Source organism: Arvicanthis niloticus, chromosome 1, assembly GCF_011762505.2.
Source record: "Arvicanthis niloticus isolate mArvNil1 chromosome 1, mArvNil1.pat.X, whole genome shotgun sequence".
Lineage (NCBI taxonomy): Eukaryota > Metazoa > Chordata > Mammalia > Rodentia > Muridae > Arvicanthis > Arvicanthis niloticus.
Genome location: NC_047658.1, coordinates 17,124,220 through 17,148,129, shown reverse-complemented (window position 1 = coordinate 17,148,129; position 23,910 = coordinate 17,124,220). Strand labels below are relative to the sequence as shown.

Genomic DNA, 23,910 nt, shown 5'->3' with positions numbered 1-23,910 from the left:
GGCGGTCAGGCTGGCAGGACACGGTGCTCTCGGGCTGCGGGTTGTGCTGCAGGTGGGGATCAGCCTTGGTGTCATTCTTCTCCGGCGGGGTTTCCCGTCCGGTGTGTCACTTCCCAGTGTGCACTGCTGTGGGATTTCGCCGCGCTGTTCGCGAACGTTGTGTGTTCAGGACACAGTTTGGGCAGGACTCAGTGAATGGGCGCTGCGGGATCCGAGCCTGGCGCCAAAGTGCGGTGCTTGTGAGGGCGACCGCGCTGCTTTCTGGTCCCTTAGTGTTTGAGTAGCTGGTAACTGGCCTGCGAGAGGAGAAAAACTCCAAAGAGTAAGTGAAAACTGGAAAATAAATTTATGTACATTTCCGCCCAAACTGGGACCAAACGTATCAATGCCAGCCTAAGCAGTATTAGCAATAGATTGCCTTTACTGAATAGAAGGAACTGCATGAACCCCAGGAAATAGGGGTAAGCTATTTAGTGTGGTCACAGTCATCCTAGCTGGGATTTAAGCCTTAGTGTTCGCCCCAGACAGCAGGTGTTCTGATCACTTCCCTTCCCTGTGTCATACTTCCTATATGAAGCTGGGGCTGAAAACAAAAAGGATTTTTTTTTTTTTAGAAAACTAAACCGAATTCAGTTTCTATTGCCAGTTTACATAACTATTAGGGTCCATTGCAGATGTGTGGCTAAGTCAACAGTCTGATCGGTGCTTGTGACCTGTGGGTGTAGTAAGGACAGGTGATTGGCAGAAGGGAGCAGAGAGGTGTTCTAAAGAGGTTTTAGGTCAGAAGCCTAGGTTTCTGCATCCAAACAGGCAAGGGCTAGCCTCAACCAGTATGCCTCCAGTAGAGACCAGTGAGGATGAAAGGCAGAAGGGGAGCTGGGATGTGGATGAGCAGTGTTGGGCTCCCAGTATCCACACTCAGACTGTGGCTTTGAGCTGCCAGGAACTGCAGTTCCTAGGAATCCACTGCTCCCTTCTGGCCTCCTGGTGCACACACAGACAGGAAAAACATCCCTATAAAATTATTATTATTATTATTTGGAATAGAAAGAATGGGCCTTTAAAAAAAAAGTTTTTTTAAAGTGAGCTACTTTTCCAACTAACATCCGCTCCCCCTCACTCCCCAACCTTTGGATAAAAAGGGAGGAAAAGCAGAGGATGAGATTCCATGCATTAAGCAGGAACAGAGTTAAAGTGACCTAGTGGCACCATTTTGTCCTTGGTACACAGGTCTGAGGTTAAGTTTAGAAATCAAGGATTATGTATTATAGTAGTTCAGCAGGTTGTGGTGCCACACACTGCCCTGTAATCTTAGCACTCTGCATGCAGAGGCTGGAGGATTACTGCATTATGGAGGTCGGGCTGGGCATGAAGTAGGTTAGGAGTCAACAGAGTAGAAGTAAGAGCCAAAGTGCAGAAGACATACATAATGCCTTTTAGTAAAAGCAGATGCGTGTGTGTGTTTCATTTTCAAGGTTTATTCTTATTTTACATATATGAGTATTGGACTGGTTATATATAAGTACACCAAGTGTGTGCCTCGTGCCCAGAGAAGCCAGAAGAGGAGATCTGAGACCCTGGAATTAGAGTTACAGGAGGTTGTGAGGCACATGTGAGTGCTGACCCTGGACCTCTACAAGGTCACCAAATGCTCTTAACCTGTGAGCCATCGTTTATGACTGACTTTGTTTTGTTCTCTTACTACAACAATTTTGCCAAGCATATGATGAGGGGATAGACATCATTTAGTTCAGGCCTGGTAGAGCCCAAGTTTGTCAAATTTCATATTGCCTGCCAGCCTCATGTCTATGAATGAAAATAGATTAGCTCAGGAGAACATGGTCATGCATGCCTTTGACATGTATTGTCCTTGATTTTAAAAGTTATTGAGGGTTGGTCTTATGCACTGTGTATTCAGATGCTGATTTCCGTGCCCTGAGATCTGCTTAAACCCCAGCCATAGGCAATGTCGTGAATTATTAAGAATCTCTTATATCAATGTGGTGTAAAGAATGTTCCCCAATTAACCCAAAAGAACTGAACAGCAAATGACTAGGCAGGTTAAAGAGGAAGATTAGACTTCCAGTCCCAGCCAGGGGTCCCAGGGAAAAGAGCAGGGGAAGGAGCTCACCATGAGGCAGGCGAGGGTACCAGAGAAGAAGGCCATGAGGTAGAGGAAGGAGGAGATTGTTGCTGTGAGTTCAGGCTGGAGGAGGATTTGCCAAGGGGGTTCTCCATGGGGACTCCCAGCTACACCAAGGAGCCAAGGAGAGACAGAATGCAAGTGACTCGGAGAGTATGGCTGGGAAGTAGCTCGGTAGCATCAAGGCTTAAAAGTTTTGCTCAGTTATTGTGATCAAAGCTTATTTAATAAATCAATAGGTCTCTGTCTCAGTTATTTGGGAGCTACTCAGGTAGAAAACCTTCCACTTTTAAATGTAATCGTATAAAAAGTCTTTGGTTTTGAAACTCCCAGTGACGGCGTGGCATGTGGTATGTGGTGCTTTCTTTGCCAAAGCAGACTGTTCACCTAACTCAATGAGTATGATGTTCAGTCTTCAGGTGTGGAGTTGACACGGTAGAGTCAGAGAGGAGATGACACCAAACATCTAATAATGGTGCAATTAAGTTTTCAGATGCCTTTTTAGTTGCTATTATTTTACATTCAGTTACCTAAGAAATTACTGTGTCCAAAAATCTGAGTTAATACAGGTTTATTTTCTTGCCTTCACTCTGAGTAAGGAGAAGCCTAGCGCTGCTGCAGGAGAGCACGAAGGCTCTCGTTATAGTTCTGCCTAAATCTCTCTTAAATGCTGGATTTTTGTTGTTGTTGTTACCTACACAGAGGTTGTTTTGTTTTTCTTCCTCCTACTGTGGGCTGCTATCCTTTTTTGACAGGCTCTTGGGATGCAAAGCTGGACGTTGGTGTAGAGGCCTACTCCTTTATGTTGTCCGTGCTTCCTATGACACAATGTTGGGATAGTTTGTCTTTAAACATTTTTAGGGCCTTTTAAAGTTAGGTTTCCACTTTTATTTCTAACTCGGAGAATTGGTTATTGGAGAATTCTAGTGTCTACTGGAATAATATTGATTCCTTAAAGTTCTATGGGTCTTTATCATTTGTAGTAATTGAAAACTTTTCAGTTGTGTGCCTCTTGTGCTTGTGGATGGATGAGAGGAGGGGACATTGCAGGATGACATACAGCCTTGCAGGCAGCAGGGAAGTTCAGCCTCCTTGAACTGAACATCGATCAGGCACGCAACAGCATATTGACTAATTGCTATACAAAAGTTGTTTTTTCTTTGGTAAAAGAAGTTCCTCATACCAAATCCCATAATATAATCTATATGTTTCCTGAAGGAAAACATCACAGCCCTGAAACTTGTGTACTGCTCCAGGTGTGCCAGGAGTGTCGTGTTACCAAAGTCAGGCAAAGGCTGTAAAGATCCTCCAGAAAGACAACTCTGTGGTAACAGAAACAACCACTGTTTCCTACAATGAATCTTTAAGGTCAAAGTACTTCTGGAAAACAGTGGTTCATTCTAATGTCTATTCTAGATGCAGTGAAAAGCCTCTATCTCATTCTGACGATTACTTTAGATATAACAATCCTACTAGAATTCCTACTATAAAAAATGGAATATAAATCTCTCCATGCAGTGTGCATGCATCCTGCATTCTGCAGACTGAGATACATTGGATACACCTTTGATTCTATGAGCAACCTTCCCTCAGTGGATGTAGTCTACAGGAAATTAGAAAAACGTGAGCCTCTCCTTCAAATATTAAGGCAATGGTTGAGTAGTTACTATCTGATCTCTACAGAAAATGAAGACAAACTAAGTCCATGTGGTGTCTGAATGATGTGCAAAGTCACTTCTCAGTATTGGGCAGTGCATTCTTGGTGCAATTGAATTAATGAAGTCCTGTTTTGCAAAGAAGACTTAAACATGAGAAAATTTTTATCTTTTTATAGATGCTAAAGTGCCACCAAGGACAGTGATGTTGGCAGATGGAGGATGGTCATCTACCTTAACACCAAAGGTATTTTACAATACTGACATCTCATGTTTTGGTATCAATGTCACTTTCTGTTTTTCATGTCTCTTACCTTAGTGGTCTTGACAGTGAATTCAGGAGAAGCAGTGTTGTTGTGAAAAGGAAACTTGTGAAGGTTCTAACCATGAATCTCACTGCAGTGGTACAGCATATAGTGTTTTAGACTGGGACATAGAAACCAAACAGAATACCTCAGTGGAGACAGTGGTGGAACCTGGAATGATTTCCTGCTTCTGGATCCTAAGCATCTAGATTTTTCAGCCAGATTGAGAAATAGTTTCATTAATCCCAGCACTTGGGAGGCAGGGGCAGGCAGATTTCTGAGTTCAAGGCTAGCCTCATCTACAGAGTGTGTTCCAGGACAGCCAGAGCTACACAGAGAAACCCTGTCTCGAAAAACCAAAAAAAAAAAAAGTTTCAGCTGTTGCTAAGCCACAGATTTTGTTAGTTATTCTCAGTAGTAGTATTCAAATACTCCAGGGAGAAAGAAAGTAAGGAAATGTTTCTTGGGCTTCTGAACTAGCTATGTTCAGGCTCCATTTGAAATGCTAATCTGCATGTGTAATATATGGCAGGGCAAGTCTCCTGCACAGGTCCACAGTGTAGCCCTTCCTCTTGCTTACAAATCAAGGTCTCTACATGCCAAAATGGAGACCCTTAGGCCCGGCCTGCCTCTAGAACCTTGTGGTGAAATGCATCTGCTCTCATTCAGGGAATGGTGAGCTCATGCTGGCTCCCTGCTTTCCAGGCTCTGGTGTAGTAGCAGGTGTTGGGAGTTTGTTGTTGGCTTCAAATCCAGACTGTTATCAGAAAGGTGAACATTTGAGAAACAGTTTCTTGCAAACATCCAAACAGAAGGGTAAGGGTAGATGCCCAGTTCTCAGGTAAATGTGTGCACTGTGCACAGGGATTGGACAGGTTGACTGTTCTTACAGGGATGCTTCTGTTTCAGAACCCCATGCCTTTGCTGCTGCTGTTTTCTTAGTTTCTTTTTAACCAAGCTTTGTTTCTGTTTTCTCAAATGCCTGTCAATGTCAACTCTTTTTTTTTTTTTTTTTTAAGATTTCATTTATTTATTTTTTTATATATCTGATGAGTACACTGCAGCTGTCTTCAGACACACCAGAAGAGGGCATCGGATTCCATGGTTGTGAGCCACCTTGTGGTTGCTGGGAATTGAACTCAGGATCTTTGGAAGAAAGTCAGTGCTCTTAACTGCTGAACCATCTCTCCAGCCCCTAGTGTCATCTCTCCTGTGAAAAAGGTGTTTCCTGTTTGCCTGTCTCTGTCTGTTTTCCATTTTGTATTCATTAGGATAAATTCTTCCCAGCATGCGTAACCTGCAGTGTTTATAAAGTTTTGATTTTATAAGTAAACACAGCGTACTGATAATAGATTTGGGACATCATTATGAGCAAGAGTGAGTTAGGATCCTTTTTTTTTTTTTTTTTGGTTCTAGGTTTCTATTGGACTTGATAGTCATGTCTGAGAAAGAGGCACAAAGCAGTGGTGTAATTCCTTGACAAGAATGATGTTTGAAGCAGTAGTATCAGAAGACTTCTTCCCTCCCATACTAAGAGGAAATATTTAAATGTGTTATAAACTTGAAGGTCAGAAATGTATGAGTCTTATCTAGTCTCAAGTTTTCTTACTTTGTTCTCATTGCCAATCGTCTTGACCTTGTGTGACTTGACACAGGGAGACCTTTAGATTGTTCTAGTTGTTAGCAGCCAATGTCACACTGACCGAGCGTGCGAGCGAGCGATGCCCTTCCTTCGTGCTGACACTGGCTAGCACTCTCTCCAATCTAGCAACAGCTGATGCTGGTTTCTTGCTGTGACTGACTGTCTCCATCATGATTTTTTTCCTCTTTAGCAGTAGTAGCAGCTTTAAGGAATTTCCAGAGAAATGTGCAAAAAGTACCACACTTAATATCATCAAGATATTATATTTTTTGCAAAGCTAAAAAGTAGGACAGTCAGGAAAAAATACTGGAATATGATCATGAAAATCATTCTCCTTTTCACCAAAACAGTTTATTAAAATCACAAATGGTAGAACAGAGTATCTATACCCAATACTTTCCCTTATTTTCTCATGAGCTTTCTGTTCTGCTGCTTTTCATAATGGTTATTACCTCTTTACATAACCAAGTTTATGTTTAATCATTATTTGATCAACTTCTGCTACTTTCTTATTTGTAGTATTCTACTGAGAACAGAAAGTGTATGTCAAAATTCCATTTTATTTACATGCATGTTCGAGGAGAGTACGTACATTTTTACATTTTTACCACTCTAGTTGGCAACATGAACCTGGGGTTTGGGAACCTAATAATGAAGCAGACTAAGGTGTCAGACAATAGACATCTTTATTCAGGGAATAAGACAGTTTATATTTTGGGGGTTGGCACTTATGAGCAGAGTCCATAGAATAACGACACAAGTCAATAAGTATCAAATGAATGCTGCATGCCTAGATTGGGCAGATTTACCATTAAACTACACTATTCCCCGGCTATGAGAGCTCTTAACAACTTGCAGTTTCCTAGGTCAAGGTCTTCTTCGTCTTCTCTCTCTCCACCAACTGCCCTCTAGCTTCGACCAACTGCCAACTCCGCGCCGCCCTCCTTCTTCTCCTCCTCGGCTCCCTCGTCTTCCTCTTTTCCTCTCTCTGGCTCCTCCCACTCCTCTTCTACTGCTCAATCACTGGCTGTAGCCTTTATTTAACAAATTTGATTGGACAGAAGGTTTACAAGATTCACTCCTCCTTCGCAGCCCCTCCCAGGAGTGGAGTTACCATGACAACAAGAGGCTAGGGCTATCCACCACATTTCCCCCTTTTTGTCCAATAATAAAAAAATTTTTTTTTCTTTTCACATATTAATTGAACACTAGCTATTTTACCATGTTGTGTTTGTTAAAGTACAAGATAAACCTAACACCCAGTCCATCATTTTTGTTAACTAAATAGAACCTTTGCCATCTCTCTCAATTAAAAAACTTAGTTCTGAACCTGGCTTATGTCCTGTCTTCAAAATGAATAGCATCTGAAAATCATCTTCTCAAAGTAAATAGCCTGGGTTGGCTGTGAGATTATAAATCTTCAACCCCATCAGAAATCCAGAATGACTCAGTTAAATAAAGATATGGGAAGCACAAAGCGTGGCTTCTAAAACTCAACCAATTTAAATAAACCACTGAACATCTAGACAGTTCCTTATTTCAAAATGTTGGAGCATCTGGTCTTCAGCCTTCTGGCCCAGGATCATCTGACAGACCTAGTAATGCAGAATTACTAAGGGCTGATTACTCTGTCTTGGCAGATATAATCAGTCGACTATTCTGCAAGTGTGTTTCTTTTTTGCACACTATTTTGTCTGTAGATTAAAAGAGGCAATTCTTGCCTAGTGGCTGTCATACCACAACTGGTGTAACTCCAAAGATGCTCAATTTCTTCTTAGAATCCAAGACTGGGAAGCTGTCAGGATCAGATAGGTCTCCAATAAAATAAATGTTTATATCAGAATGTTTGTAATGTCAATTCTATGGATTTCTGACGTTTTTGAAAATCAACTATGTAAGGCAATCTGAACAGTTGTCTGTTAATTCCTTTCCACTATTTTTTTTTTTTTTTTAAAAAGGACTGGGTCTAAGCCTTGTATTTCTAAATAAGATATATAGGTACAATGCCTACATGAGAGTAATATATTAATATAAATTCCATATCAATGTAAGAGATTATAGTTTCAACCTTGTAATTATTATAAAGATTTCTTACCAATGTAAGATATACCTATTTTTTTTTTAACTGGGTCTAAGCCTTGTATTTCTGTATGAGTTATACAGGCACAATGCCTATATAAGAGTAAAATATTAATCCCACTTAATTTCTGAGATTTAGCTCTCTAATTCCCTTCCTGTCTGAAGCTACATTTGTAAAGTATTCCTTAAATTACAACACATGTATAATTTACAAAGTAACCAGAACCATCCACCCCAACCTAAGGAACTGGGGCGATGATCTCCTTTTGTCTGTTTCCAGCTGAATTGGGGCAAAGAATTCCCATCTGGGGGCCCAAAGGGAAACAGGAAAATTGGCTTAGTCAAAGGAGAGCTAGCTGGCATCATTTGCCTTGAAGTCACTGTGTACTGAGAAAGTTCATAGCAAAGCTGACACCATAACTGTTACAGTCAGAAAGGTGGGACAGGCAAGCTAGATGTTCTGGAAAAGTTCTGGAAGCAAGTCCTTAAAAGAAGCGGCTTCGATGCAGTTGCAGTAGAATCAAGCACGAAGCTGGAATAGGAGGTCCTAGAGACTCAGAATCCTCGAGTATAAATCATGCTAGGGCTGAGTTTCTCTTCTTTCATCCTGTAACATATAAAACTTAAGAGCAACAGGTAGTTTTCTAAAAACATTCACGTGGAATATGTAGGGCACACAGCTTTGTCAATGAAGATCAATAAAGAAAGGCCACTGCCCTCTTCAGGTTAGTTTGATTACTTAATCAAACTATATATAACTTAAATACATGCCCTCATAAAGGATGGCATGTATTAAGTCATGAGAAATTATTACCCAATTAAATGTTCTTGGCTTTGTATTGACATTTTAGTCCCAGCCAGTTAAGTTTATGTAAGAGACATAACACCATATATACATCACCCATTTGGTTGGTTGAGTTAGTCTCCCTTTTCTTCTTTGTCGACTAGTGCTTCAGGGGGTCTCCCTTTGTCATTTCTGATCTTTATCATTTTGGAAGGAACCCACAGCTTTTCTTTTCCTGTGGAAACATAAACATAACCTCTCCCCCAGCGTAATACATTTCCCACTTTCCATTCTGACGTCATAATATCCTTAATATAAACAGGTTGATTTAGTTCAGAAGTTTTTTCCACAGTCCAATGTCTCTCAGCAGCTGTGGAGTTTTGTTCATTAGCATTTAAAAAATTTAGAGTTAATAAAGCACTATGTAATCTATCTTTGGGGGTTCTTATTGATCCCTTTTGCCTATTAAGCATCTCCTTTAGAGTTCGATTGGATCTCTCCACAACTGCTTGTCCCGTAGGATTATGTGATATGCCTGTAACATGTTTTATATTATAATATGTAAAAAACTTCTCCATTTTATTAGAGGTATATGCTGGACCATTGTCTGTTTTAATTTGTATGGGTATTCCCATAATGGCCATGACTTCTAACAAATGTGTAATTACAGAATCAGCCTTTTCTGATGCTAATGCAGTTGCCCATTGAAATCCTGAATATGTGTCTATAGTATGGTGCACATATTTCAGTTTGCCAAACTCTGTAAAATGAAAGACATCCATTTGCCAAATGTCATTTCTTTGAGTACCCTTAGGGTTAGTTCCTGTAGGCAAAGGAGTTTGGTTATATAATGAGCAAGTAGGGCACTGCCTCACAATTTCCTTGGCTTGTTGCCAAGTAATAGAGAACCCTTTCTTTAAACCTTTGCTATTAACATGATGTTTTTTATGAAATTCTGAAGCCTCTAGCACGCTTCCTATCAATAGCTGGTCGATATCATTATTACCTTGTGCTAGAGGGCCTGGCAGACCTGTATGGGATCTTATGTGTGTTATATATATGGGGTTACTTCTATTTCTAATAATTTGTTGTAGTTGAAAAAATAATGAGGTCAATTCAGAATTATCTTGAATAAGTTCAGCAGTCTCTATGTGTAAAACAACCCTTTCGGCATATTGAGAGTCAGTTACTATATTAAGGGATTCTTGAAAATCTGACAATACCATGATTATTGCGTATAATTCAGATTTTTGAACTGACTTATAGGGACTCTCAGCCGCCTTACTTATGTCTTCTAATTTATATCCTGCCTTTCCTGATTTACTAGCATCAGTGTAAAATGTAGGGGCTCCAGATATCGGAGTTCCTTTTAAAATACGAGGGATAATCCAATTAGTTCTTTTTATGAACTGAAGCCGCTTGCTTTTAGGATATTTGTTGGTAATCTCTCCCAAAAAGTTACTACATGCTCTTTGCCAATGTTCATCTTGTGCCCATAACGAGGTAATTTCTGCATTAGTAAAAGGTACTACAATTTCAGCCGGGTCCATTCCAACTAATTGTCTAAGTCTCATTTTTCCTTTCAGTATTAATTCAGAAACCTTCTCAATGTAGGTTTTTAATTTTTTACTCTGTTTATGGGCTAAAAATATCCACTCTAGAATATAATCTTCTCTCTGCATAAGAATTCCAGTAGGAGAGTGAGTAGAAGGTAAAATAACTAAGATGCAGGCCATTTTTGGATCAATACGATCTAGATGAGTATCCTGCAGTTTTCTTTCTACCAAGGCTAACTCCTTCTCAGCATCAGGAGTCAATTTCCTAGGACTATTTAAATCTTTATCACCTTGTAAGGTTTGAAATAAATTACTTAGTTCTTGAGTGGTCAAGCCAATTGCTGGTCGCAGCCAGTTTATATCTCCAAGTAGCTTCTGAAAATCATTTAGTGTTCTTAATTGGTTTCTTCTAATTTGTACCTTTTGTGGCTTAACCGTTTGTAGACTTATCTTATACCCTAGATAATTAATAGAATCTCCTCTTTGTATTTTTTCGGGGGCTATTTGCAATCCCCAGCAAGGCAAAATTTTCTTTACTTCATCAAACATTTTTTCCAAGATATTAATATCTGAATCAGCCAACAAAATATCATCCATATAATGATAAATAATTGATTTGGGAAACCTTTTGCGAATTATCTCCAATGGCTGTTGTACAAAGTATTGACACAAGGTAGGACTATTTACCATTCCTTGTGGTAAGACTTTCCAATGATATCTCTTTACTGGGCAACCTTTATTAAAGGTAGGTACTGAGAAAGCAAACCTTTCCCTATCACATTCATGTAGAGGAATTGTGAAGAAACAATCTTTCAGATCAATCACTATAATGGGCCAATCCTTAGGCAACAAGGAAGGCAATGGGATACCAGGCTGCAAAGAACCTATAGGCTGAATAATCTTATTAATTGCTCTGAGATCTGTCAACATCCTCCATTTGCCAGATTTCTTTTTAATGACAAATACTGGAGAATTCCAAGGACTGGTAGACTCTTCAATATGCTGAGCCTCCAGTTGTTCCTGGACCAGCTGTTCTAATACCTGTAATTTTTCTTTTGTCATAGACCACTGCTCAATCCAAATGGGTTGATTAGACAACCACTTTAGTGATAATGTTGTTGGTGTCTTGGTAGCAATGGCTCTTTGGGGTAGAACTAAATTGTCGGCCTCTACCATATGTTGTTTATGAACAGCTTGGACAGTGTGAGACTGCCTTAAATAACGTTTCTTAACAAATTTTAAATTTTTATTAGGAGCCTGATGAATTTCATGATTAAACATTGACACTGAGGGGATATTAATCTGGGTTTTCCACTGTTGTAATAGATCTCTTCCCCATAAGTTAATGGCTATATCAGCCACGTATGGCCTCAATTTTCCTAGCTGACCTTCTGGTCCTATACATTTAAGCCATCTGGTGCTTTGTTTTATTTTGGATAAAGTTCCAAGTCCTTGAAACTGGATGTCTACTTCATGAAGTGGCCAACTTTCAGGCCAAGAATTTGGAGAAATAACAGTGACATCTGCTCCAGTGTCAACCATCCCCTCAATCTCAATATTATTCACTAGTATTCTTAGTTTTGGTCTTTGATCTTCTATAGAAGTTTGCCAAAATATTTGCTTTTGACTCCCTGTGAGGCCTTCTGAATTATCTATAAAACCTTCCTCAGCCTTATCTGGTCTTACAAAATTTGTTTTTGAAGCAGTGACATTTAATTTTCCTGGGAAAGAGAACTCTTTTTGTCTGGCATTGGGGCCTGCAAGAGGCCCCCTGGAAGTTTTTTGGCAGGGTATTGCCCCATTTGTCTGTTGTTGCTCTACATTCCCTGGTCAGATGTCGGCCTTTGCCACATCTTTGACATATTCCAGAAGGCCTAGGCCCCCATTTCCTATTATTTTGATTTGTTCTGTAGTCATTTCTGAGATGACCCCATTTACCACAATTAAAACATTTGAAATCTTGGGTCATCTCTAGGTTTCTAGTTGCAGTTTTTCCTATTACTGACATATCAGCTGAGTGAGATCCAACATCAGCTGTGTATCTAATCCATTCATCTATTGATGCTGACCTTGCCCTCAGTGGTCTGATTACTTCCTTGCACTCAGCAGTTGCATTTTCAAAGGCTAAAGACTCAATTATTGCCTTTCTTGCTACTGAATCTGATATACTCCTTTCGACAGCTGAGGTTAGCCTTTGTAAAAAGTCAGGGAAGGTTTCTTTTGGCCTTTGTATGACTTGAGTAAATGGTTCAAGTCTCTTCCCGGATTCTGCAACTTTGTCCCAGGCATTTAAGGCTGACAATCTACACAATGCCAGAGTTTCTTCATCATATACAGCCTGCACCTCTATTTCAGCAAAACGACCTTCACCAAGCAGTTGGTCTATGGAAATCTCTCTTCCTCTGGCTCTATTTTGTCGTGCTATCTCCCTCGCCTCATCTCTCCACCATGCAACCCATTGTAAATTTGCGGCAGGTTCTAATATAGCTCTTGCCATATCTTTCCAGTCTTGGGGGATTATTCTATTTTTAATAGCCCAAGAAGTCAGAATTTGTTTAACAAATGGTGAGTGCATACCAAAATTATTGACACTCTCCTTAAATTTTCTCAGATCTAACACATCCACAGGTTGCCATTCAAATTCCTCATAACCCTGTGGGTAAACAACATTTGGAGGTCTTTGTTGTACCGTAACCGGATAGACCAAGGTGTGTTTTCTAATAACTCTTGGTTGACTTTCTCTATTTACTTCTGTCTTAACCTCAGTATTTTCCTCAGCTGAAAATTTAAATTCCTCCCTTAAGGTTTGTATACATGCTTCATATGTTTTTTTATATTGTAATTGTTTCCATTCCTCATTATTTTCTATCTGTTTTTCCATCTGATCTGTGAGCTGTTGTATGCTCTGTTCGATCATCTTTTCTAGCTCCTGTCTCCCAGTTTCATTTTCATCTTTCTGTCTCTTATTCTGATCTATAATTTCTTGTGTCTTCAATTCATTATTTTTTATCTGTTTCTCCATCTGATCTATTAACTGCTCTATCTTCTGTTCAATTATCCTTTTAATCTCCTGTCTCCCACTTTCATTTTCATCTTTTTGTTCCTGTAACTTCTGTTCTAAGCCCTGCTTCCATTCCTCATTATTTTCTATCTGTTTCCAAATTTCATTTCTATCCTGTACCAAAAGTTCTATTGTTTCTTGTAATCTCTTTTCCAAGGCAAAGAATTTTTTATCTAGAGCTTTGTCTTTTGAGAAGACATAGTATATCAAAAAAATAAATATAGCAATACTGATAAATAATAAAGTGTTCCCTAAGTTGATTTCTGTCAAACCATTTGAAATTTCATCATATAAAGCCCAAAAGATATCCATTGTTTTTGTCATCTTTATCAAAATATGTTTTTTTTTTATATTAAAAAATTATCTGGTTTGGAGCCCTCAATTCACTGTTTCTACCTGAAAACTACCTCGCAGGCAGCTGTTTTCTAGGATCAGCAGTCCCTCGTTACAATTCGTTACTCTAACCTTTCTATTTATCTGTTTGGCTCTCTTGACTCAGAGCAGCCTGCAATTTACTCCTCGCAACCTTAAAACCTTTTACATCTATTTATCTGTGTCTATTCACCTTTTTTTAATTTAATTTTTTAATTTAAGTGACCTACTGGTCTGGCTACAATAACTTTTGTTTCACTGTTGAATTTTCGGAAGACCCTTCTTTCAGTTTTCACAGGGCAGTGAGCAAGCCCAGCTGTAAACTGAGTGCTGCTCCTGACCTAGGCTGTTGGGGAAGTTTTTGTACTTTGTAACTTTTCTTTTGTTCTTTTGTCTCAAGTTAGTTGAGTTCTAAATAATACGTTGGGCGCCAATTTGTTGCGGTAAATCTCTTGCCCATAGGGAGTCCATAGAATAACGACACAAGTCAATAAGTATCAAATGAATGCTGCATGCCTAGACTTATGAGCAGAGTTTACTTAAGTTGAAGCTACACATAGTTACAAGGTCATGGTTACATGAATTATGGCTGTGTACAGTCACACTGGAAAGGCCATATTGTTCAAGTTGTATACGGTCAAGAGGGCAAGGTTACATTAGGTCAAGCTGTGTATCAGTGGTTCTTAACTTTTCTAATGCTGTTACAAGTTAATACAGTTCCATGTGCTCATGTAGGGGTATCTGCATGTGGGCAGACCCACCTGGAGACAGAGCAATAGTGTCTTAATTCCTACGCCCATCGGAAATAGTGTTTTCCAATGGACTTAGGCAGACTCACAATCCACAGAATGAGAACTGCTGTTCGTGAACTTTGGGCTGAGCTGTTAAGTTGCTGTTATTAGATCTCTCCAGTTGTTTTATGTAGGCACTTAGTGCTATGAACTTTCTCCCCTTAGCCTTGCTTTCACTGTCTTCCAGAAGTTTTAGTATGTTGTGTTTTCATGTTCATTGAATTCTAGAAAGTCTTTAATTTTCTTCCTTTATTTGTGTCATGTCTGTCTGTCTGTCTTCCTTCCTTTCTTCCTCCCTCCCTACCTTCCTTCCTTCCTTCCTATTTTTATACAATGCATCCCAACCATAGTTTCCACTCTCTTCATGGCTCACAGTCTCCTCCCCCTATTCCACCCCTCTTGTTATCCTTCAGAAAAGAGCATGCCTCCCAGATACATCAGATGAACATGGCAAGAGAAGACACAATAGGACTAGGCAGAAGCCTTCATATCAAAGCTGGATGAGGCAGCCCAGTAGTAGGAAAAGTATCCCAACAGCAGGCCGCAGTCAGACCCCCTGCCTCCACCCCCAACACACATAATACACTTCCTACACTAGGAGTCCCACAAGAGCACCAAGGTAAACAACCATACATATATGCAGAGAAATGAGTATAGTAGTGTAGACCTATGTAGGCCCCGTAATTACCTCGTCAGTCTCTGTGGGCCCCTATTAGCCCAGGTTAGTTGTTTCTGTGGGCCTGTTCTCCTGATGTCCTCAACTCCTATGGCTCTGTCAATTCTTCCTCCCTCTTTTCTACAGGGTTCCCTGAGTATTGCCTAATGTCTGACCATGGGTGTCTGCCTCTGCTTCCATCTGCTGTTGGAGGAAACCTTTTTGATGAAATTTGAGCTGTGCACTGATCTATGAGTATAGCAGAATATTATTAATAATAGTTTCATTGATTTGGATTTGCTTTTTCCAGTCGTGTTTGGTTCTATCCTAGGTCTCTGGGCTAGGTCTCTGTCCACTCTCTAGTTACTAGCTATCTAGGAAATGTCCTACATGGGCTTCCTCTTATGGCATGAGCCTCAAGATCAGTCATTGGCCACTCCCACAAGTTTAATGCCTCCAGTGCCCCAGCACATCTTTCAGGTCAGACAGATTTTGGGTTGAAAGCTTTGTGACTGGATTGGTGTCCCAGTCCCACCACTGGTAGTCTTGCTTGGTTTCAGAAGATGGCTTGTTAATGTTCCATATCCCCACTACTAGGAGTCTTCACTAGGGTTACCCTCATAGATTCTAGGGAGTTTTCATAGCGTTAGGCATCTATCTCAACCCCAAATGTGCCCCCCTCCGCCCACTTTTAGTAGTCTCCATGTACTCTCTCCCTCTATCACTCTCCCTATACCTAATCCCTCCTGTTGTCATCCACACCCACCCCCAATCCACCTGCAAAATCTATTCTATTTCCCCTTTCCAGGGAAATCCAGAGAGATGTCTCAGGCATTAAAAGGTTAGGCTTAAAACCAAAATACGCTTAACTCATTGTTTAATTCAATAGAGAGTTGTTCAGTTTTCATGAGTTAGTAAGCTTTCTGTTGTTTCTGTTATTTTTTTTTCCCAACTTTAATCCATGGTGGTATAATAGGATACAGGAGTATTTCAATATTTTTGTATTCTAAAGATTTACTTTGTACCTGAGTATGTGGTTAATTTTGGAGAAAGTTCAGTGAAGTGCCAAGAAGTTACTTTTTTTTTTTTTTTTTTTGTTTAGGTGGAATGAGCTGTAAATGTCTGTTATGCCCATTTGGTTTATAAAATCTGGTAGCCCAAGTATTTCTCTATGTTGGTTTTGTCTGGATGACCATATTCACCTTCTGGCCTTTAGAGTCATTGTTGAAAAGTTGGGTTTAATTCGAATAGGTCTGCCTACTTGGTCTTTTTTCCTTGTAGCATTTAATATTCTTTCTTTTTCTGTATGTTTAGTGTTTGATTATTATGTAGCAAGTTTATTTTTCTTTTCTGGTCCAATCTATTTGGTGTTCTATATGCTTTTTTCTTTAATATTTTCTTTTTCTATAATATTTTATAGGAATCCCTTTAGGGTGGGAAACTTCTGTCGTTTTGTTAATTTTAGGAAGGAACATGTGCAAGTATAGGTGAGTAAACAAAAGGGCGCACCATGTAACATGGTGACACTATAAAATCCCATGTGACATATGGTGACACACTATAACATTCATGTGACATATGGTGACACACTATAACATCCATGTGACATACAGTGACACACTATAACATCCACAATGAGATGTTTTTGTTTCCTTTTGTTGTTTTTTATTTTGTATTTGGTTTTGGAAGGGAGGTTGCAAGGGAAGATGGTGTATTTGAAGAGCTGGGAAAATGAATGGGATTGGGATATTTGATGTAAAATTTACAAAGAATCAATAAAAAGTTTAAAAAATTATTTCTTGGGTCTTTGAACTGGAATTCTTCTCTTTTCTTTATTCTTATTCTTGAGTTTGGTCTTTTCATTGTGTGTCAGATTTCCTGGCTATTTTGTGTCAGGAATAACATTTGCTTTGACTGATAGATCCATTTGTTCTATAGTATCTTCAATGCCTGAGATTCTTTCTTCTTTCTCTTGTCTTTTGTTGGTGAAGGTTGCCTCTGTAGTTCCTGTTTGCATCCTAATGTTTTCTTTTCTAGAATTCACTCAGTTTTTGTTTTCGTTATTGATTCTATTTTTATTTTCTAGTATTGAACAGTTTTGTTTCCTTCAACTGCTCTTCCTCATCCCCCCACCCCCACCCCCACCCCTGCTTTCATGAAAGGATAATGTTAAACCTGAGATTGTCTGTCAGAGAAAACCCAGTTCCACTATTTTGAGCCAAATTTGAAGCAAGCTTTATTAAATGCTGACCAAGATGGACTTTGGTCTAGACCACTCCCTTTATTACCCAGCTGAATGGCCCCCAGACACCTGTTGTAGGGGCTTTTATGGACTAAACCATTTGACCACCATGTTTTCCCATGAGACTGTTTTGCTTTGTTTGTTTTGTTTTTAAAGAACTACAACTCCCAGCATTTCATGATGTTACTTGGTCCTTGAGTGGGTGGGCTTACAGGTTAATTTTGGGCATTACAATTTATTCATTTCCTCCAATTGTTTGTGTTTTCCTGGATTTCTTTAAGGGATTTATTTATTTCTTTTTTAAGGAGCTCTATTATGTTCTGATAGTTGGGTCTAAGATCTTTCTTGTGCTTCTGCTATGTTGGAATATTCAGGGCCTGTTGTAGTAGGATCTCTGGGCTTGTTATGGGTCTGATTACATTGGTCCAGCACAACTTAAAGCACCAGGACAACTTTATTGTAATCAAGCTACTACTGATCCATCAATGTGCAGAACAGAGTAGGGATCTAAATTGGGACTTTGAGCCTGAATGTTACAGAGCTTTTTTAAGCTTGCAAACCATAAACATCTGTGTCAAATTGCACTCCACCAATCAGCATTTAGGGATACAGGACTCTCTTAGGAACATATCTTTGTGGTACACTTACCATGCTTCTGTTGTTTGGTTTATTCATCTGTAGCAAGGCGATTTGCCTAGCATTCATGTCTCATCCACCCAGGCTGTCCGTTATCTACATACATCTCTAGTTCTGCCAAGCAGGATGTCAGTTACCCAGGGAGGCCTTGGGAACTTATTTGACTCATACTCAAAAATGGAAGTTTTATTTAAAACGGCTTATGTTTAATTTTTTTTACAAGCTTTGGTAGAGACATATTGCCTTGGCTGTTATTGATTGTGTTTTTAAGCTAGCATCTGGTTTGGGGGGTTTATGGGCCGAGGTGCTGATTTCTGGGTTTGTTTTTGTTGCGAGGGTGTTTTGTTTCTTGGTTTCTGTCTCCTGTCTGGAGTTCCAGAGAGTGCATTGCTTTGTGTTGCCTATTTTACTGGCCTGCTCAGCTGGTGTGTCATTGGGAGTGATTGTTTTTGTTGGAGGCTGGGGAAGGAAGAGCCCAGGGGCAATGATTTGTTGGAGTACTAGGGGTGACCATGAGGATTATTAGATTTGGAGAAACAGGATGGAGAAGGTTTTTGATCAGCCTACCTGGTCATGTGGCAGGCATGGCCTATGGTTGAGCAGGGCGTGTTAGCTTAAGTTGAGTGCTGGGGCACATTGAGGAGCAAAGAGAAAGGCCAGGGTGTGTAGCATGGGATAGTCTTTCCATGTTCAGATATTTTCCTCAGTTTCTTTCTTCAGAGACTTGAAGGTCTTGTCATACAGATTGTCAGTTGCTTGGTTAGAGTTACACCAAGGTATTTTATATTATTTTTGGCTATTGTAAAGGGTGTTGTTTCCCTAACATTTTTCTCAGCCTGCTTATTATTTGTATATGGGAGGGCTACTGAGTTTTTATTTAATTTTGTATCCAACCACTTTGCTGAAAGTCTTTATCAACTGTTGGAGTTCTGGTTGAATTTTTGGAGTCACTCATGGTATAGTATGATATCATCTATGAGTAGCGATATTTTGATTTCTTCCTCTCCCATTTGTATTCCCTTGATCACCTTTCGTTGTCTTGTTGCTCTAGCTAGAGCTTCAAGTACTATGTTGAATAGACAATAGGTAGCTGTGTCTTCTCTTTCAAAAACTGTACTTCCCAAAATTGGAAAATCTAAATGAAATGGATGATTTTCTCAATAGATACCACTTACCAAAGTTAAATCAAGATCAAGTAACAGTCCAATAACTAAACAGCCCTGTAACTTCTAAAGAAATAAAAGCAGTCATCAAAAGTCTCAAAATGAAAAAAGCTCAGGGACAGATGGTTTTAGCTCAGAATTCTACCAGACCTTTTAAGAAAAGTTAATACTTCTCAAATTATTCCACAAAATAGAAACAGAAGGAACATTGCCGAACTGATTTTATGAGGCCACAGTTACCCTAGTACTCAAACCACACAAAGACTCCACAAGAAAAGGGCACTACAGACCAATTTTCCTTATGAACATTGATGTGAAAATATTCAGCAAAATACTTCAGAAACCGAATTTAAGAACACATTAAGAACATCATCCACCATGATCAAGTAGGCTTCTAGTCCCAAGGTATCTAGGTTGCATTGCCAGTATGAGAAATACTTTTAGCTGTTCTATTGTGTGGTGTCCACCAGAGAAGTCTACTGTGACACCGGTTAAGCCAATAGAAAGTCTCTATTAACCGTCTGATGACTCCGCTCGGTGTTTGGGATCCAAGTGTATTCTGACCCTTTTTCAGACACAAAAATCACATCCTCTGTTGACACCTTAGTTAGAAGAAACAGTTTAACAGAAGCAGAACTACACAAGCCAAAAATGAAAGTTACATGTAGTCTTCCCAGAACTAAGGACTGTGATGGATTAGGTCTTTGGTTTTGTGTTTGGCAGGTGGTGCTGTGATTGTGCTGTGTTTAATGGCCTGAATGGTGCTTCCACTGTGGCATCAGTTGTGTTAAGGTCTGCGATTAGGGAGGCTATTGTGGCTAGCCTGCAGATTCTGGCCATTATCCCAGGTAGAGGAATAGATTTGGTTTTAATTAAGCATCTCAGACAAATAGAAAATGAGGAAAGGGTCATTAGGGCTTCTGATGGACCATGTGCTCAGCCTCCATTTTAAATGCCAACAAGCCTGTGTTAGGTTAAAGCTGTCACATTGCATGCAGCCACATTGCCAGGTATAGAGAGACATCCATCATGTGCTGGAAGAAGAGGCCACCTCAGTGTAGGAAAAGAGAAACGTAAATTTTATCTCTCTGCAGGCATTCATGGTTTCTGAGTGCCTGCTGTGGCACAGGGTATCAAGTGGATAGGCAAACTAAATATTTCCTTTAGACTGGTAACAATTGGACCAGCCTCCTACCTTTGGTCCTAGTAAAGGCCAGGTGCACCCCATATAGAGAAGTTTGTGATCTTGTATATGTGTAGATTATTAACCCTTTCCTCCTCAATTCCTTAATAGACCCTAAACAGACATTTCAAGATGCTGTGCCCTTGCCCATGTCTGAGCTTGTCCACACTTCTATCCTGATGTCCTTATGTGGGTGAAGAGGATCCCAACCTGGAGCCTGGAGCCAACACAGAAAGGCCTGTGGTCCTCACCACCTGTACAGCAGTGAAGGTCGCCAGTGTCACCCTGTGGACCCACCACACCCAGTTGAAGGAGGCTCCAGGAGATAACAGAGATGGGTTGTCACCAGGTCCTCCAACTCCTTAAAGATAGGACTAATATGGGACCTATAATTGTGGTTGTTCTTTTTAGTCTTTTTCATTATTCTGATAATTCTCAATATTAACCCTTTAAATTTTCTCACCTGTGTGCAGCCTTTTGTTTCTCCGTCTATTCTTTCTTTATCTTTATTTCTCTTTAGAATTGCATGACCTGAAATATTTGCAAACTTTCTGATATCAGAGGTGAATGTAGATACTGACAGCTACAGAGAAGGATGTGGCTGATTATTTATCACTGAGGAGATACTCCTGCTCCTGAACCATTCATCTGAGGGGTCTATTGGATCTTTCTAGACAAGTCAAAATGTCCTCTGTCTCAGATCATAACTTTAGAAATATGTGTTTTGATTACTGATAAGGGAACAAATTTCATAGTTACTTTAATTTCATTCTCTTAGTAATTTCTAAAACAATGGACATAAGAGGAAATGTTAATTTTCATTTCAGGGTCTGTTAACTTTCAACGATGTGGCCATAGAATTCTCCCAGGAGGAGTGGGAATGTCTGGACTCTGCTCAGCGGACTCTGTATAGAGATGTCATGTTGGAGATCTACAGCATCCTGGTCTCTGTGGGTGAGAATAGTTTTCTTTTGTGATTTCTACTTCATTCTACAATGTCTATCAAATGTGTTTACTATTTGTATCTTTCCATTGTCTGAGTCTCAGCTTTTACTTTCTCTTAGACAGTGGTGATTGTCTTGTTTATACAAACATTTGAAACCAGTCTACCTTGTGTTTACATTTGGTAAAATCCTTCAGTTTAGAAATATATTTACATGTATCTGACATTTAGTAGCACTTACTCTCTGTATCTGACTGTAAACATTGATTTTTCCAGCTTGGTCATTTTTTTTTAAAAAGATTTATTTATTTATTTTATGTATATGAGTACACTGTAGCTGTCTTTAGAAACAACAGAAGAGGGCATTGGATTTCATTAAAGATGGTTGTGAGCCACCATGTGATTGCTGGGAATTGAATTCAGGACTTCTAGAAGAACAGTCATTGCTCTTAACTGCTGAGCCATCTCTCCAGCTCTTCATGTGGTAATTTAAAGGAGAATGAATATATACAAATACTTAAGTGTATTCATTTCAGGAAAGTCTAAAATATGTGTCAGCAATTAACAATTATGAAGTCACTTGTGGTTCTTCCATTCTGTTTCCTCTTATCCATTGGGTACAACCCAGTGTGTGAAAAACAACTATAATGAACATAAAATAACAAAGATGTTGTATGTTTCTTCTAATACACAGGCCTTTCAGTATCAAAATCAGAGCTACTTACCTGTCTTGGACAAAATGAAGAACCCTCCATTGCAGGCATAAAGGAGTTAAAAGGTATAGAACCAGGTAATTTGGAAGGAAACAATGTCTCGTGGTGATTCTAATTCAAGTAGTAATCCTAACTTGTAGAGATATTAGCCCATCCCTTTATAGGAATGATACTTAGGTAATGTATCCAGAATGTAATACACAGTGGAATTACCTTGTTTTTATCTCATTGTATCCAAATAGTGTTGAGTTAAAACAGTATTACAGTTCCAATTTGTCAATGTTTGTGTGGTTATTGTGTGTTTTACTCATTTTGTATTTGTCTACGGTGGTCCAGTGCTGATTTGTTTTGGTTAGGTTTTTTTTTTTTATTTATATAATTTTTAGTTTTATTTTGTTTTATTTTGTTTTATTTTTTTATTTTTATTGTTTTTTGAGTGACAAACAGATGCACATTTATATGTTTACAAAAACCTAAATTGTCGGCCAATAGAAGTATCTAACTTCAAGTCACAATATCAACAAGGAATTGGGTTTTCTATGTGAAAATTTTGTTCCAAAGTGAAAATGTCACCTTGCCATCTGATGATCCCACCGATGACTAGGATCAAGCCTGAGAAACTGTGTCATGACTGAGAAGAAATGAGGTAAACCCTGGTCATCACCTAAGACACGAGTTGCATATCCAACTCCCACAATGGTGTCTCCTTGCCACAGTCACTAGCCTCCATCCCTAACACACAGCTACTGTTTGGCCAGCATATTACCGTTTATACAGCTAACTGCTGAGCAAAGTGGGGTCATTCCTTCATTAAGATGTTGTCCATAACAACACGACAACTTGCATCCAGGGTTAATATTGCTCCTCTTTTCATTTACGACTAAATTAAAAATTAGTCTAACACCTGGGTTCCATTTTACTCTCGGTTTTCTGATTCTGTGTTGGGAATCTGACTGGTTTGGAGAGGACTTCCAGTCAAGGAAGGAGCGACGTTTTTTCTCTGGCTAACATTTAAGTCTTAAAAACCGGAAAGACTTTTTGGCCTTGTAACTGGTCTAGAGATGAAACCCATTAGCAATGTAAAAAAAAAAAAAAAAACCCCAAAATTATTTGGTCTGAAAGTACATTGGGGGCTTTTGAAAATGGAGATTAGATTTGATGAAAGTTCTAGCAGCTTGCTTGTTTGATGAGAGTGGGTTCCTCTGGTGCCAACTGAAGCGATTACAGGCTTTGCTCTCAGTCCTTCAACGTGGCGTCTCATTCCACTTGGTGAGGCCTCCGCCGCCTTCCGAGCGAGGAGGAAGTTTATTTCCCTGTGACTTGCTATTTCAACATTCTAAGTTGAGGATAGAATTGTTTCAGCAAGATGGTTTTAAGAGGAAAGAGGACTTCACATCTAAGAAGTGTCTTTTATTCTGAAGACAAAGTCTCCGTGAGGCAGCCAGCAGAGAGCTAATGTTCTGAGACTGCGTTATTCTTTAGTGAACATGCCCATTACTCTTATTATTTTTTCGTCTTTTTAAAGCAACTCTGGACATTGCTTAGACATTTTATGCTAATTAGTAGAGCATTCTGTCAGACTTTCACCATGGACAGTTGAATAAAATCCCTAAGAATATCAGAGCAATGAAAAATTCAGATCTGGGTCATCTTTTAAGTATTTACTTTGGTTTCCCGAAGATGTGGTCTCACCATGTAGCCCTGGCTAGCCTCTTAGCTTCAAATCCATCATGAACGCTGCTGCCCTTTGAAGTATTTCTCCTCTGAAGGTGGCTGCTATGCTAAACTCTGTCACTAGAGGGTGCTCAAGGGATGTTGGGGAGATTTATTTTTCTTCTTGGTTCTGGTACGCTCTCTAGAGAGGCTTCTGTAGTTTTCAGTTTCTGCCAAATGTGGTTTCTCCACCTCCCTGCTTCTTTGGATAGCGGCTTCTCTGTGCTAGGCTTCTCTCGTGCAGGCTGACTGACAGCATTCAGCTTCCAGAAGC

The 23,910-nt window shown here is 39.5% G+C and overlaps 1 protein-coding gene across 1 annotated transcript in view; it reads left to right on the top strand.

Annotated features, from left to right (window-relative positions):
- Window positions 1-23,910, top strand: part of LOC117693869 (uncharacterized) — a 38,694-nt gene continuing 14,784 nt past the window's right edge. The window contains exons 1-6 of the mRNA XM_076932662.1: window positions 1-322; window positions 3,978-4,045; window positions 5,520-5,670; window positions 20,379-20,616; window positions 21,095-21,221; window positions 21,905-22,000. Of these exons, the coding sequence (XP_076788777.1) occupies window positions 20,602-20,616; window positions 21,095-21,221; window positions 21,905-22,000 (238 nt within the window). The 5' untranslated portion in view covers window positions 1-322; window positions 3,978-4,045; window positions 5,520-5,670; window positions 20,379-20,601. The remainder of the gene's footprint in view (window positions 323-3,977; window positions 4,046-5,519; window positions 5,671-20,378; window positions 20,617-21,094; window positions 21,222-21,904; window positions 22,001-23,910) is intronic.